This window comes from Thamnophis elegans, chromosome 8, assembly GCF_009769535.1.
Source record: "Thamnophis elegans isolate rThaEle1 chromosome 8, rThaEle1.pri, whole genome shotgun sequence".
NCBI lineage: Eukaryota > Metazoa > Chordata > Lepidosauria > Squamata > Colubridae > Thamnophis > Thamnophis elegans.
In genome coordinates this window covers 52229444-52243778 of record NC_045548.1, presented here as the reverse complement: position 1 = coordinate 52243778, position 14335 = coordinate 52229444, and the positions used below count along the sequence as shown (strand labels likewise).

At 40.0% G+C, this 14335-nt stretch overlaps 1 protein-coding gene across 2 annotated transcripts in view; it reads left to right on the top strand.

Moving 5' to 3' along the window:
- PIP4P2 (phosphatidylinositol-4,5-bisphosphate 4-phosphatase 2) overlaps positions 1 to 14335 on the top strand; it is a 30014-nt gene that overhangs the window by 7198 nt on the left and 8481 nt on the right. Inside the window, exons 2-3 of one of the 2 annotated variants that reach the window (XM_032223171.1) lie at positions 4757 to 4902; positions 11811 to 11917. In XM_032223171.1, coding sequence (XP_032079062.1) covers positions 4757 to 4902; positions 11811 to 11917 — 253 coding nt within the window. Of the gene's footprint in view, positions 1 to 4753; positions 4903 to 11810; positions 11918 to 14335 lie in introns of both variants that reach the window. The other variant, XM_032223170.1, reaches the window with a different exon arrangement.

Genomic DNA, 14335 nt, shown 5'->3' with positions numbered 1-14335 from the left:
GTGAAATATAGCAGCTTTAAGCAATGATTGTCGGTCTGTGATAGCAAACCTTTTGGGCTTAGCATGCCAAAGATCCAGAAAATGCCTCCGTTGATTTTGCTGGCATGTCACAATGCCCTCTCCAAAACAAGAGAGAAACAATTGTTTACCGTACATATTATTTTATTTTATAAAATGTACAATCCAATCATGTGTTCAAGTTTTGATCTCCTTCTATTGACAGGTCCCTGGGACCTATCCAAGAAAGCTCTGGGTCTTATGTGGCCTTGTTTCTTGAAGCATCTTTGTAGAATGCTCTTCCGTGGCCTCTGGAGCCTCCTAAACTCCAGCGGTCATGTGAGAGCACAGTTGTTTCACATGACTTTGGAGGGGGTTGTCTGGAGGTTGCATGAGAACACACAGCCCATTCTCATGCACCCTCCTCAAATTGTGCAAAAATGGGTTGTGTTTTCGGGAATAAGTGTTTGGTGTTGGTGAATGCTGGTAGGTCACCCAAAACATTGTAGGTGTCACTGTTGACGCCTGTGTCATAGACATTGTCATCCCTGTTGTAGGCTCTTGATAACATTATTTCATAGTGTGTTTAATGCAAAGGCAATGGAGGCAGGAAGAGCAGGATCCTCCCTCATGCATCTCAGAAGGGGCAAGAACAATGTAGTCATTCCGCCATCCTTCCAGATGGAAACCAGGCAGCTCCAATTTCCTCTCCTCCTCTCATTTTGCTGAAGGGGGTGCCATCTGCAGCTGCCCAAAGCACCTGCTCACTGATATGACTGTTCCTCCCTGCACTCAAGTTCCCTTCAATTTTCTCATAATGCATTTAAGGGTTAATTGAAGCAATGCTGTTAAGGGACCCCCCCCCCCCCCAGACATTAAGAGGTTTAAAAGAATGATTGCAGGGGCTATGCTAGTTGAGGGGAAAATGCGGTTTCTTTGCTACTGGTAGTCATGTAGGATTTCCACTTAATTATTCAAACAGATTAGGTTGTTGGCAGAGAAGTAACCATTGATATGGATTTGGCACATTTGAGAATCGGACACAAAGGGTATCCATATGGGGAAAGCCTACATGTGTGTGTGGGTGGAGGAGTGATGTTGACATGAGCATCATGACTGTCATGCAAATAATAGAACTTAGATTTTTGCTACATATGCTGTGATCCAAGTACATAATTGTGTCATTTGCCCAGTGGAGTCACAAATCCTGTCATTTTTTTTATATTCTGTCTTGATGCACCTGATGGATGGAACTCTCCAACTAAAATTGGAAGTATAGCAGCTGTGGTTTTTCCTGTCCATTTCCCCCATACTTTATTTCCATTTTCCTCTTGATGATTAGGATTCAAGGTCTAGACAAGGGGGGGTAGGTTTTTCTTCAGCTGCATTAACAACTGGCATCTTTCTAATACAAAGCAGCAAAACCAAATCTTCCTTTGTCTTTTCCAGTTGCAGAGCAATGGATTGTGTTGAATATACAGTTCGTCCTCAACTTACCACAGTTCACTTAGTAACCATTTGAAGTTGCAACAGCAGTGAAAAAAAGTGACTTATGACCATTTTCCTCACTTCTGACAATTGCAGCATCCCCATGGTCAGATGATTGACATTTGGATGCTTGAGCAGCTGACTCAGTTGTGATGATTGCAGTGTCCTGGGTTCATGCGATCACATTTTGCAACCTTCAGACAAGCAAAGTCAATGGGGAAACCAGATTCACTTAACAACCATTTTACTCATTTAACAACTGCTGTGAGTCACGTAACAAATGGGAAAAGAAAAGTCATGGGGCAAAACTCACTTAACAAATTTCTCACTAAGCAATATACTAATATTGCTTTTTCTTTGCTACTGGTAGTCATGTAGGATTTCCACTTAAAGCAGTGTTTCTCAACCTTGGCAACTTGAAGATGTCCGGACTTCAACTCCCAGAATTCCCCAGCCAGCTGGCTGGGGAATTCTGGGAGTTGAAGTCCGGACATCTTCAAGTTGCCAAGGTTTGGAAACACTGACTTAAAGCCATATACACTTAGCAATTGTGGTGGTAAGTTAATGATTACCTGTATTGTGTCTGACTAGAGCAAATCTTCATGGGAAAGGAAAGTTTAAGTGGAAATAGGTGTGATATTCTATGGATCAATGTTGGCTTTTGTGAGTGTGAAGCCAAAGAGAATATAAGTTTTATAACAGCAAATCTTCCATATGTCTTGAAGTGCTAAATAAGACTCTATTCTCCTTGACTTATGATCATGAAAGTGTTCCACACGCTTTCTTGGCTCTAAGGTCTAAAGGCTAGAAGAAGTTCTGTTTTTCTTTTCCTTCACTGGATTCTCCATTTATTTCTGGAAATGTGACTGACGTCAAGAAGGGGCTATAAATCTGTGCATACACCAGTACTAGGAAGATAGCTTGAAGCTTATTGCTCTAAGGACACATGAGACTTGCGGAAATGAGGCCTTTTGGAAATGACTGGGAAATAGGAATAAACATTTCCACAGCTGCTAGTACTATGTGTTGTCCGACAGTGTAAATATTTTGCAATGTAGGGACAAATCTTGATGTATAAATACTGGAAACGGAGTAACTTACGTTTATTGGTTTATCCCAGGGAATTCCTTTGAAATGCTACTCACTTAGGAGCCTCTCAAAAGTTTATTTCCTCTTTAAATGATGGTCACAAGATTCCTTACTTTTGAACTAATCCTATGCTTGGGTTTATAATCTGCCTTTGAGTCATAAAACCAAGTGAAACTGTTGTTTTCAATGGCATTCTTTATATCTTGTAGCAGTAGATGAGATGGAGTCAGCAGCTTTCTGTCCGAGCTAAGGCCTTCCGACTTGTCATTTTTAAAATTGTAGCAGTAGATGAGAAGGAGCCAGCAGCTTTCTGTCCGAGCTAAGGCCTTCCAACTTGTCATTTTTAAAATTAACCATTTTTAATTATTTCAAACTGGCTCAGTTTATAAGCACCAGAGCTCAGATGTTGATAGCTTTGCCCTTTACTCAAAAAGTCTGATATTTCAACACCGACGGTGCTTGTAATGGAAGATATGTGTGTGTATGTGAGAGAGCGAGACTATATGAAGTTCATCCATGTGTACACGCACAAGTGAACAGAGAAGAGGAAAAAATCTCGTGTAACATTTCATGTTTGACCAAGTCCTCACTTCCATGATGGCAAATCTTTATTGCAGTTCAGAATGCTTTCTTAAATTCTAGATGTATCTACAGTTGGGGGAAAAATTACTAAAAAAAAAGCACAGTGAGGGAAATGGCAGGGCAATGTGCTAAGAGAACATTTTTGTTTCTTTACACTCTTTTCCCAAAATGAAACTATTATTTCCTATCTGAGTCAAAGAAAGAAAGGGACCTTAACGGAGCTCCTCAAATTTTGCTTGATGGAACTGTTGGACACAGTTGTCATATGTACAAACCAGGAAAGATTTGATTGAAATTAAAGATCTCCAACTGATTTTCTTGAATTTTAATCAATAGACATTTCAAAGAGCCAGCAAATATTTGAGTCCAGCTCAGGAAAGCAAACAGTAATCCAATGAACTCAGCAAGTCTGTAAAACTAAGAATTGGGATGATGGCCTGGGTTTAAATTCATCTGCCATCTGTTGGAGAGGAGAAGGTGTGTGTGTGAGAAACAGATCCTTCTCGGGCCAAATCCTTTCTTTGCATATTTAAAAGTGCAAAGGCATATGTAATTTTAAAGTATTTTGCAAATTTAGCTCAAAGGGATTCTTTGGGCATATGTCACCTTCTGAAATCCAAGGCTAAAAGGAAGCAAGCCAAGTTAGTCCTTTTCTGTATACACCAGCTAATTACTGTGCTTGTTAAGCATTGTCTCTACTAATAGATAAAATAATGCATTTTTCATTGCAATCATTTTGTCCTCGAGACAAACTAGGGCTACAAGTGATATTGATGCAGAATATTAATTTCAGATCTAAACCCAGATTTAGACACATGTTACTTCAGAGTTGCAAAACTGGTATGATACAGCTGTTTTTTCTAATTTTGATATCTGTTAATAAGGACTAGAATTGCCTGGAGTTTATTTTATTAGAGGTATCAGGTACTGAATGTTTTTTGACAAATGGTAGCTTTTCAGAAAAGCTTATAAAGAAGTGGCTGTTGACTTCTGGGCAGCAGTTATATTTACATTTTGCCTTTTTTCTCTAAAGCTATATCAGGATGTTCTTTCTTTCCATAAGCTACCCTTTCTAATCTTCAAACCCATAAATCACAAGTTCATTTTTCTCTTTTTTTCTGCAAAAAAACAATAAGGGATGTCCGGGCACTGATAAATGTAAATCCTTCTCTAATCAAGTTAATTTTGGCATCTCTCCTAGTTCTGTCATCTTCACCAATCTTTACTCCATTCTGAGTATTTCAAAATTTTCCATTTCTGCACATATAATATTCTGGCCTCATATATAAAAACATTCTTCCAGGGCTCTTTCCTAATTGACTATCCATTAATGGCAACAGGAAAAGTTTTGATTTCAATCGAATGTTCCTCTTTAAAATTATTTGTATATTCATATGTATTTCAACTTGGAAATTTCTGACTTTTTTTTTACAGATAATGTATCCTGAAACAATGGCACTTGAGTATTAAGGTGGATGATTCTTTGAATGAAAGGACGGTTGAATTAACTGCAAGGGCATATGAGCTATTAGTTCTGTATTAATTGTGTGAATGACTTTTAGATGCTTTGTCACAAACATGTCTTTTCTTTCTATAGCAGAACTCCCGCCACCTTACACTGCCATTGCTAGCCCAGATGCCACTGCTATTCCTATAATTAATTGCCGTGTGTGCCAGTCAGCAATTCATTTGGAAGGGAAGCTTCACCAACATGTGGTCAAGTGCACAGACTGCAATGAAGCTACGGTAAATGGATTTACAAATTTCTCATTCTATAACATGCAGTTTATGGTAATCAAGAATGCAATTTGGGGCATGTCAAATTTTTCAACTTTCAATTTCCAAATATTAGAGGTGTTCAAAAGTTATGACAAAATATCTATAAAGATATTTTGGTTACTTTAATATAATTTAGATGTGCTTGTTAAGTAACTACATAAATATCATAACTTTTTAATATTTTGTTTGTTTCATTTACAGGTGAAATTCGAAAAATTAGAATATTGTGCAAAAGTTCATTTATTTCAGTAATGCAACTTAAAAGGTGAAACTAATATATGAGATAGACTCATTACATGCAAAGCAACATAGTTCAAGCTGTGATTCGTCTTAATTGTGATGCTTATGGCTTACAGCTTATGAAAACCTAAGGTGACCAGATTTTCAGATTGGTAAAGAGGGACACCATTGATGGGGGGGGGGGGCTTTGATTAAAAATTGTATATTTTGTCAAAAGGTCACCCCAGGACACTGAAACCATCATAAATACGAATCGGTTGCCAAACAAAATTTTGATCACGTGATCATGAGGATGCTGCAACAGTTGCTAAGTGTGAAACATGGTCGCAACGGTCGCTAAGTGTGAAAAATGGTCATCAGTCACTTTTTTCAATGCCATTGTAACTTTGGTCACTAAATGTTTTCCCCCTCCTCGAGACACCTCACTTCTTCCTTCATTCCTCTTACTTATCTACCTTCATCTTATCCGTCTTCTGCTCTTTCCCTCTCTTCCTTCCTCCTTCCATTCTTTCAGCTTCATTTCTTTTGCCTATCTACCTTCTCTGTCTTTCTGCTCTTTCCATTTCTCTCTTCCTCTTCGCTTCTATTCCTTCCTCCTTCCATCCTTTCACCTTCCCTCCTTCCTATTTCTTCCTTCTTCCTTCCTTCTGCCTATCTACCTTTACCTTCTGTCTTTCTGCTCTTTCCCTGTCTTCCCCTTTCCTCCCTCCCTCCCTTCTTTCCTTTCTAGTTCCATCTTTTCTTGTTTCCTCTCTCCCTCCCTTTTTCTTTCTTCCTTCCTTCCTCCTTCCTCTTGCCTATCAACTTCATCCTCTTTGTCTTTCTGCTCTTTCCTTCTCTTCCCATTTTCTTCCTACCTCCTTCCCTCTTTTCTCCCTCCCTTCTTCTTTTTCTTCCTTTCTTCTTCCATCTTCCTCCTTCTCCTTCCTTCCATCTTTTCTCCTTCCATCTTCTTCCCCCTCCCTTCTTTTTTTCCTTCCCCCCTCCCTCCTTCCTTCCTCTCCTTCCCACTCCTTGCAACTGCAATCGGGACCGCAGACAGGGAAAGAAAGAAAGAAAGATCCTTGTAGCACAAAACCCACCTTTGCATGGTTGTAAGAACATAGGTAAAACAAAACAAAAAAAAGCACAGCGTCCCTCCGCCCTCTGAATGGGACTCAGCGTGACTCCGATTTGAATACAAGGAGCTGGGTGGGGAGATAAGCACCTTCATTTGCATTCTCTGCGACCATGATGCTTTGCAAGGAACATTTTGCAGATTTTTCCTTTCGTGCTTAAAAAAAAAGAATGGAACTTTTTTAAAAATGCTACAGAATGAGCTGTCCTCCTCCTCCATCACTAACAGCTGGGGGCTCAGAAATCGGAGCGAAAAGCCAGTCCTCCATCTCTTCCCTCTTCCTGGATTCACTCCGAAGTTTAAATCTCCCTTCTGTGCATAAACACTCCCTCCCTCTCCCTCTCCCCCCCTCTCTCTCTGTATCTGTTTGTCTCTCACTCTCTGTGTGGCTCTTTGCCTCTATCTCCCTCCCTCTGTCTCTCTCTGTGTCATTCTCTGTGTGTGTCTGTCTCTCTCTGTCTCTCCTCCCTCCCTGTGTGTGTGTGTGTGTGTGTGTGTGGATCCCTGCCCCCGCGGATGGGCTCTGGACTAGCAGAGCCTCCTCTTCCTCCTTTTTAATCAGGCGATCTTCGGCTGCTGCACAATCCCAAGGGCACGCACTACCCGGTTTGCTGAATCCGAAGTGGCTTCAGAGAAAGAAGGCGTGCGAGAAAGCCCCCCCACATCCCTGCTGCCTGAACATTTGAATGAAGGAGGCTGCAGGCTCCTTTGTCCTCAGCTATGCAATTTTCTTTCGTTCTCTGCTGCCTGAACGAGTGAATGAGGCAGAGGGAGAATGAAAGGAGATTGTGTCCCTTCTGTCTCCCCGTTGCTCAGAAAAGCAACTCTGGGAAGGTCCTTTGGTGGCGGCAGGCATCCTAGAACCTGCCTGCTAGCAAAGGACCTTCCCAGAGTTGCTTTTCTAAGCAACGGGGAGATAGAAGGGACAAAATACCGGCCGGCTGGGACGGGTATACAGGGCTGGGGCGGGGCAGGCTTACTTCCGGGTCCAGTCACAAAAATCGGGACTTTTTAAGAACGCCCCAGGACAAGGGACAAATTGTGCGAAAGCATGACTGTCCCGCGAGAATCGGGACGTCTGGTCACCTTATGAAAACTCCAAATCCACAATCTCAGAAAATTAGAATATTACATGAAATCAATAAAACAAGGATTGTACATAGAACATTATCAGACCTCTGAAAAGTATAAGCATGCATATGTACTCAGTACTTGGTTTGGGCCCCTTTTGCAGCAATTACTGCCTCAATGAAGCGTGGCATGGAACCTGTCAACCTGTGGCACTGCCTGGGTACTTGAGAGACCGCCTGCTGCCAATTATCTCCCAAAGACCCATTAGATCACACAGGGCTGGCCTCCTCCGGGTTCCGTCTACCAGCCAATGCCATCTGGCTACCACCCAGGGGAGGGCCTTCTCTGTGGCAGCTCCGGCCCTTTGGAACGAACTCCCCACAGAGATTCGGACCCTCACCTCTCTCCAGGCCTTCCGAAAAGCCGTTAAAACCTGGCTGTGTCAGCAGGCCTGGGGTTGATGAGTTCCCTTCCCCTCTCGATCTGTGTGGCTGTTGGCTATTTTTAAATGCTTGTATTTGTACTTTTTGTGTTTCCCTTTCCCCCCTTGGGTTTGTGCGCCGCCCTGAGTCCCGCTGGGAATAGGGCGGCATATAAATAAAACGAAACCTGAAACCTGCTGGTGTTATGGAAGACCAGGATGCTTCAATAGCAGCCTTCAGCTCTTCTGCATTTTTCAGTCTGATGTCTCTCATCTTTCTCTTGGCAATGCCACATAGGGGTTCAGGTCAGGTGAGTTTGCTGGCCAATCAAGCACAGTAATCCCACAGTCATTGAACCAGGTTTTTGTGCTTTTGGCAGTGTGGGCAGGTGCTTGAAATCCTGCTGGAAAATGAAGTCAGTATCCCCATAAAGCTCGTCTGCGGAAGGAAGCATGAAGTACTCCAAAATCTCCTGGTAGATAGCTGTGTTGATCCTGGACTTAATGAAACACAGTGGACCAACACCAGCAGATGACATGGCTCCCCAAATCAACACAGACTGTGGAAACTTCACACTGGACTTCAAATATCTTGCAGCATGTGCCTTTCCATTCTTCCTCTATACTCTGGGTCCTTGGTTTCCAAATGAGATGCAAAAGTTGTTCTCATCAGAAAAGAGGACTTTGGACCACTGAACAACAGACCAGGTCTGTTTTTCTTTAGCCCAGGTTAGACACTTCTGACGTTGTTTGTTGTTCAGGAGCGGCTTGACAAAAGGAATACAACATTTGAAGTCCATGTCCAGGATCTGTCTGTGTGTGATGGCTCTCGATGCACTGACTCCAGCCTCAGTCCACTCCTTGTGAAAGTCCCCAACACTTTTGAATGGCCTTTTTCTGACAATCCTCTCCAGGCTGCGGTCATCCCTGCTGCTTGTGCACCTTTTTCTTCCATACTCTCCCCTTCCACATAACTTTCTATTAATGTGCTTTGATACAGCACTTTGGGATCCAACTTATTTTGATCCAACATCCAACTTATTTTGCAAATTACCTTTTGAGGCTTTCCCTCCTTATGGAGGGTGTCAATGATTGTTTTCTGCACAACTGTCAGGTCAGCAGTTTTTCCCATGATTGTGATTCCTACTGAACAAGACTAAGAGACCATTTAAAGGCTCAGGAACCATTTGCAGGTGTTATGGCTTAATTAGCTGATTAGAGTGGGACACCTTGAGCCTAGAATATTGCACCTTTTCACAATATTCTCATTTTCTGAAATTGTGGATTTGGGGTTTGTGGATTTGGGATAAGACATAATCATCACAATTATGACAAATCATGGCTTGAACTATCTTGCTTTGCATGTAATGACTCTATCTCATATATTAGTTTCACCTTTTAAGTTGCATTACTGAAATAAATGAACTTTTGCACGATATTCTAATTTTTCGAGTTTCACCTGTACATGCCATTACAAGAATCACTTGTGTGAGGACAGCCAGTTATATTTTTAGTAGGAAACAGTAGCTTCAGTATTGTTTGGGCTTGGAATAGTAGGATTTGCTTTTGTTCTTACGGCTGATGTAGGTATATTTCAGCGATTAGTAATGTCTGTGAGAGAGAGAGAGTTCTGTCAAGGGATGTAAATCAAATCGTAGTTTGATTTTCCATTGATTTCATAGGAACTATGTTTGTAAGATTAGTTTGAAAGATCTAGCATTTTTGTTGCACCATAAAAGTAGTACAAGAAGCTCAGCCACTTTCCTATATATGTGGAATATTACAACATATGTACAAAACAAGGTAGCGTTTTCATCATTTCTCCCTGATCCCCTCGTCTTCTGATGTTTGTGGTTCAGTGATCTGATCAGGTCTTGAGTTCCATCTCTTTTTCTGTTCCATCTTCTCAAAGAACAAGGAGTTTTAATTACGGTAGGTGTGTTGTCTGGTAGTATACAATACAATAGCAGAGTTGGAAGGGACCTTGGAGGTCTTCTAGCCCAACCTCCTACCCTTCCTAGGCAGGCGGTTGGGCTAGAAGACCTCCAAGGTCCCTTCCAACTCTGCTATTGTATTGTATAACTACCAGAAAACACACCTACCGTAATTAAAACTCCTTGTTCTCTGAGAAGATGGAACAGAAAAAGAGATGGAACTCTTATGATAGGAGGCTCCCCAGATTGCAGGAACAATGAGCTCACCAGCTCCTTACAAGAAGATAGGGACAGAAAAGAATGTGTTGCTTTCATCAATCTTCTTCTATATTGTATAGATGAATTTAGCTGAGGGAAAAGGGGAATTTTCTTCATTTGGGAGTGTTACATGAATTTGGAGGAACATGGAAGAAATCAAAAAGAGTAGTTGTGGGATAGATTGTTCCTAAAAGAGAATGTTTTCAGTATGATTCAGGAAGAGGAGTAATAATTAGCTTCAGTTGCTGCACAAGAATTTAAGTTCTGAGTCAGACAGTCGTTTCAGAAATGGCAAATAGTATGACCAATAATAATGCAAATAGCCCTGTTGTAATCCAGTGTTTATTTGTTATGGTTATGGTCTAAGATGGCTAGCCTAAATAACTGGTTAATCTTTGAGTCTCTCTCTGTGTATGTGTGTCTACATGTGTATGTACATGCACACATATCCACATAAATAGTTTGTTCAAACTTCTTTTAGCAGAATAACTATTTTTCCTCTCTTGCAAATGTTTTCTTTTTCTTATCATAATTGCATTAAAAACATTTATACCATTCTGTTAATTATCAAATAAGACATATTATTGGATTAGAAAATAATTGAAATCATTAGAAAGTCAACATCAAATATGTCATTTGAATCTTTCTTGATTTTTGGTTGCAAAAATATTTTGTTTATTATACTATATTACATTGTTCTAAGATATTATTACATTACACATGAATCTCTTTAGCAAGAAAAAATAAGATACAGATGATAATAGATAGGATTGATGGAAACCAGATAGAAACACAGAATAATTTTTTGGATATTAACAGCCAAAAACAAGTCAAACTAATGTTTTTTAACTCTTTTGCATAAAACATAGTTTAGAATTTTGAAAGAATTTACATCTGATTGTTGACATAGCCACCAGTTTACCCATTTTATATTCACCCCACTTCTGATCAAAGTTTTCCCAGTATTTGTTTGGCCAGCCGATTCTGCTTTTTTTAAAGGCAAAAGCCAATTCACCAATTCTTCAAATTCTGCTTGGGCATTTCTCAAAATTAGCCCAACTTATGGAACTCTTTTCTTGGAAGAGTTTGATTTGGTTTGGTTTGGTTTCTTCCCCAAACCTCCAAAACTTTAATCTTAGACTGTCTACTGTCAATCTCACCCCTTTCTTAAGAGGTCTGTAAGGAGCGTGCATAAGCACACCAATGTGCCTACCGTCCCTCTCCTAATGTTTCTTTTTATTCATATCCATTTCATGTATCCAAATCATGTTTATACCTATATATATATTATCAAATACATGCTTGACCAAATAAATAAATAAAATAAATAAGATATTTATGTAATTTGATTCTGAGGAATCTTTAATAACTAAGAAAATAATTATTTTATTGTATTCTGGTTCTTGAGACCTTCATCTATAAAATTAAATAAGTAAACAACAATAGGATTCTGGTTTGAAGTAACTGCAATTTATGGCATTGTCTGTTTATGTTATATATTGTGTTGTTTAATTGTATGATAACCATGCTTGGATATATTTAAAGAAAGTCTTGTCTACTCCCTAGGGATGATAGAGGAAAATATAGTACTATGAAAGACATTTTATTAATAAATACATACAGTAATAGCCACTGACACTTCTATATGTAACTTTGAATTTTAAACACAATACCAGTAATTGGTATTAAATTAAAAGAAAAAAATATGTTGTGCTATAACACTTTTAACTCAAGTTGAATCATTTCCGTTGCTCTGTTTTAAGTTCATTGTAAGTTCTTTCTTTTTTTCTTTTGAGAATCAACATATATGTGATTTCTTTTTCTTGTTGTGTAGCCAATCAAAAACCCTCCTTCAGGGAAAAAGTATGTTAGATGTCCATGTAACTGTCTGCTTATCTGTAAGGATACATCACGGAGAATAGGATGTCCAAGACCCAATTGGTAAGAGCCATAATTTTTTTCAATCTGTGTCCTTAATATGATTTTGGTTGTTTTCATCATTTTATTTCATATAAACTGTGACATTAGCCCATGCAACAGATGTAAAGATAAATATTTATTCATACCATTACCAAATATAGATTAATAAGAAGAGCGATAGGAGATCAATAATAATGACTCAGGAAAAAAGGAAGCTTACTATTTTTTGTGCACATCCACTTTCTCTAAGGGCTTAGATATGTAGATGACACTTTCGTAATTTGGCCACACAGGAAAGAAACTGGATAACTTCCTCACACATCTCAACAGCCCACACCCCAAAATACAATTTACTATGGAAATAGAAGCTAACAACCAACTTCCCTTTCTGGACATCCTAATCTACAAAAAACCCAATGGCTCCCTAGGACACACCATCTACCGGGAAAAAACACACACCAACCGCTACTTAAACGCACAATCCCATCACCACCCTGCACAGATCAACTCCGTAGCCAAAACCCTCATCTCCAGAACCAAACCCCTAGCCAACAAAGACCACCTGAAAACTGAATTACACACTCTCACAAATGTATTAATTTCCAACAGATTCACAATTACCAACCTAATCCAAAAGGAGACACCCCCCAAGAACCAAGACACAGAACAGGACAATGCATCGCCCTCCTCCCTTATGTCAAAGGTACCACAGATAAAATCAGCAAAATTATCCACAAACACAATATTAATACAGCCTTTGGCACTGACCAAAAAATAGACAACATCTTAAGAAACTCCAAAGACAAGATCCAGTTAGAAAACCAAGGAGTCTATGAAATACCATGCAAAATCTGCCCAGTCACATACATCGGACAAACTAATAGGAGAATAAATGCACGCATTTAGTCAGAAAAGAAGAAAAAACTTCCTCCCTTTTCCAGCACCTTAACGCAACAGAACATGAAATTGATTTTGAAGGAACCAAATTAATCTCCAAAACTGAACACTTCAACAAGAGAATAATTCTGGAAGCCATCAAAATAGAGAAACACCCCCACAACATGAATAAACGTGATGATACCTCCCACCTACCAGACATCTGGAAACTAGCCCTAGTCAACAAACGAGTCCCAGCCACAAAAACTGACACCGGACCCAGAACAACACAGGATGTCACACCAATCACCCTCACCACACTCAAACCCAAACCTATCCCATAGACGAAATTCAACCACCATCCAGAAGCCAAACCACGGCAGCATCACCAACTGCTGCACCCCCCTCCGACCTCCACACAAAGCAAACTGACACATGCCATGAACACATGGCCAGACTGCAAATTCGGAGCCAAACCAAAGCCCGGGATGCTACATCACAGCCATCTGCACAGGATATTACATCACAGAACTCTCGAGGTTACAGTGCAAAGGCTCAGGATGTTACAACACAGCCTACCTCCCAGGATGTTGCAGCACAGGACTCAGGATATCACTACATTAGAGCTGTCATCACACAGCCCACTACCCAGGTCGTTACAACACTAAAAAACTAATGGGCAGACAACTAGTACCTCAGCCACACAGGGCGAAACAGCTGACTAATCTGCATACATCAATTCCATCAACTAATCAAGATGTAACAACACAGCCAACCAAGCCACTTGCAGCAACAATAGCAATAGCAGTTAGACTTATATACCGCTTCATAGGGCTTTCAGCCCTCTCTAAGCGGTTTACAGAGTCAGCATATCGCCCCCACAATCTGGGTCCTCATTTCACCCACCTCGGAAGGATGGAAGGCTGAGTCAACCTTGAGCCGGTGAGATTAGAACCGCTGAACTGCAGATAACAGTCAGCTGAAGTGGCCTGCAGTACTGCACCCTAACCACTGCGCCACCTCGGCTCTACACTCCACACACACACACCCCACAATATTTATAGAAGGACGGCAGCTCCGATCACACTTTGCTTGCACAAGCATGAAGCCAAAGGCAATATATATGAGGATGATTTACCTTTTTTAAGTAATTTACTAGAAGTTTCAGTCATATTGTACTGTTTATGTGTGTTTAATTTTTTATTTAATTTTAGTTTGGTGCTTTCCAACATTAGTATGATCCTGAGCAGGCAACTCAAATTCTAAAACAGAATTGAGGTAAAATAACATAAATTTTAAAATTCAATTTTTAATTAAATTTGAATTGAATTTTAAAATTTAAATTAAAAAACTCAACACATTGGAAATATGTATACAACAATTTTAAAACAATCACTCCCCTTCTAACCTGCCTCAAGGCCTGGAAAAGTCAAGTTTGTAAGTCCTTCCTAAATGCCATCAGAATAAAAGCAATCCAGGTCTGATTCTAAAGTATGTTTGTGATTTTACACAGAATACACACATACAAACCCACACAAGCATGCACATGCACACAAACACATT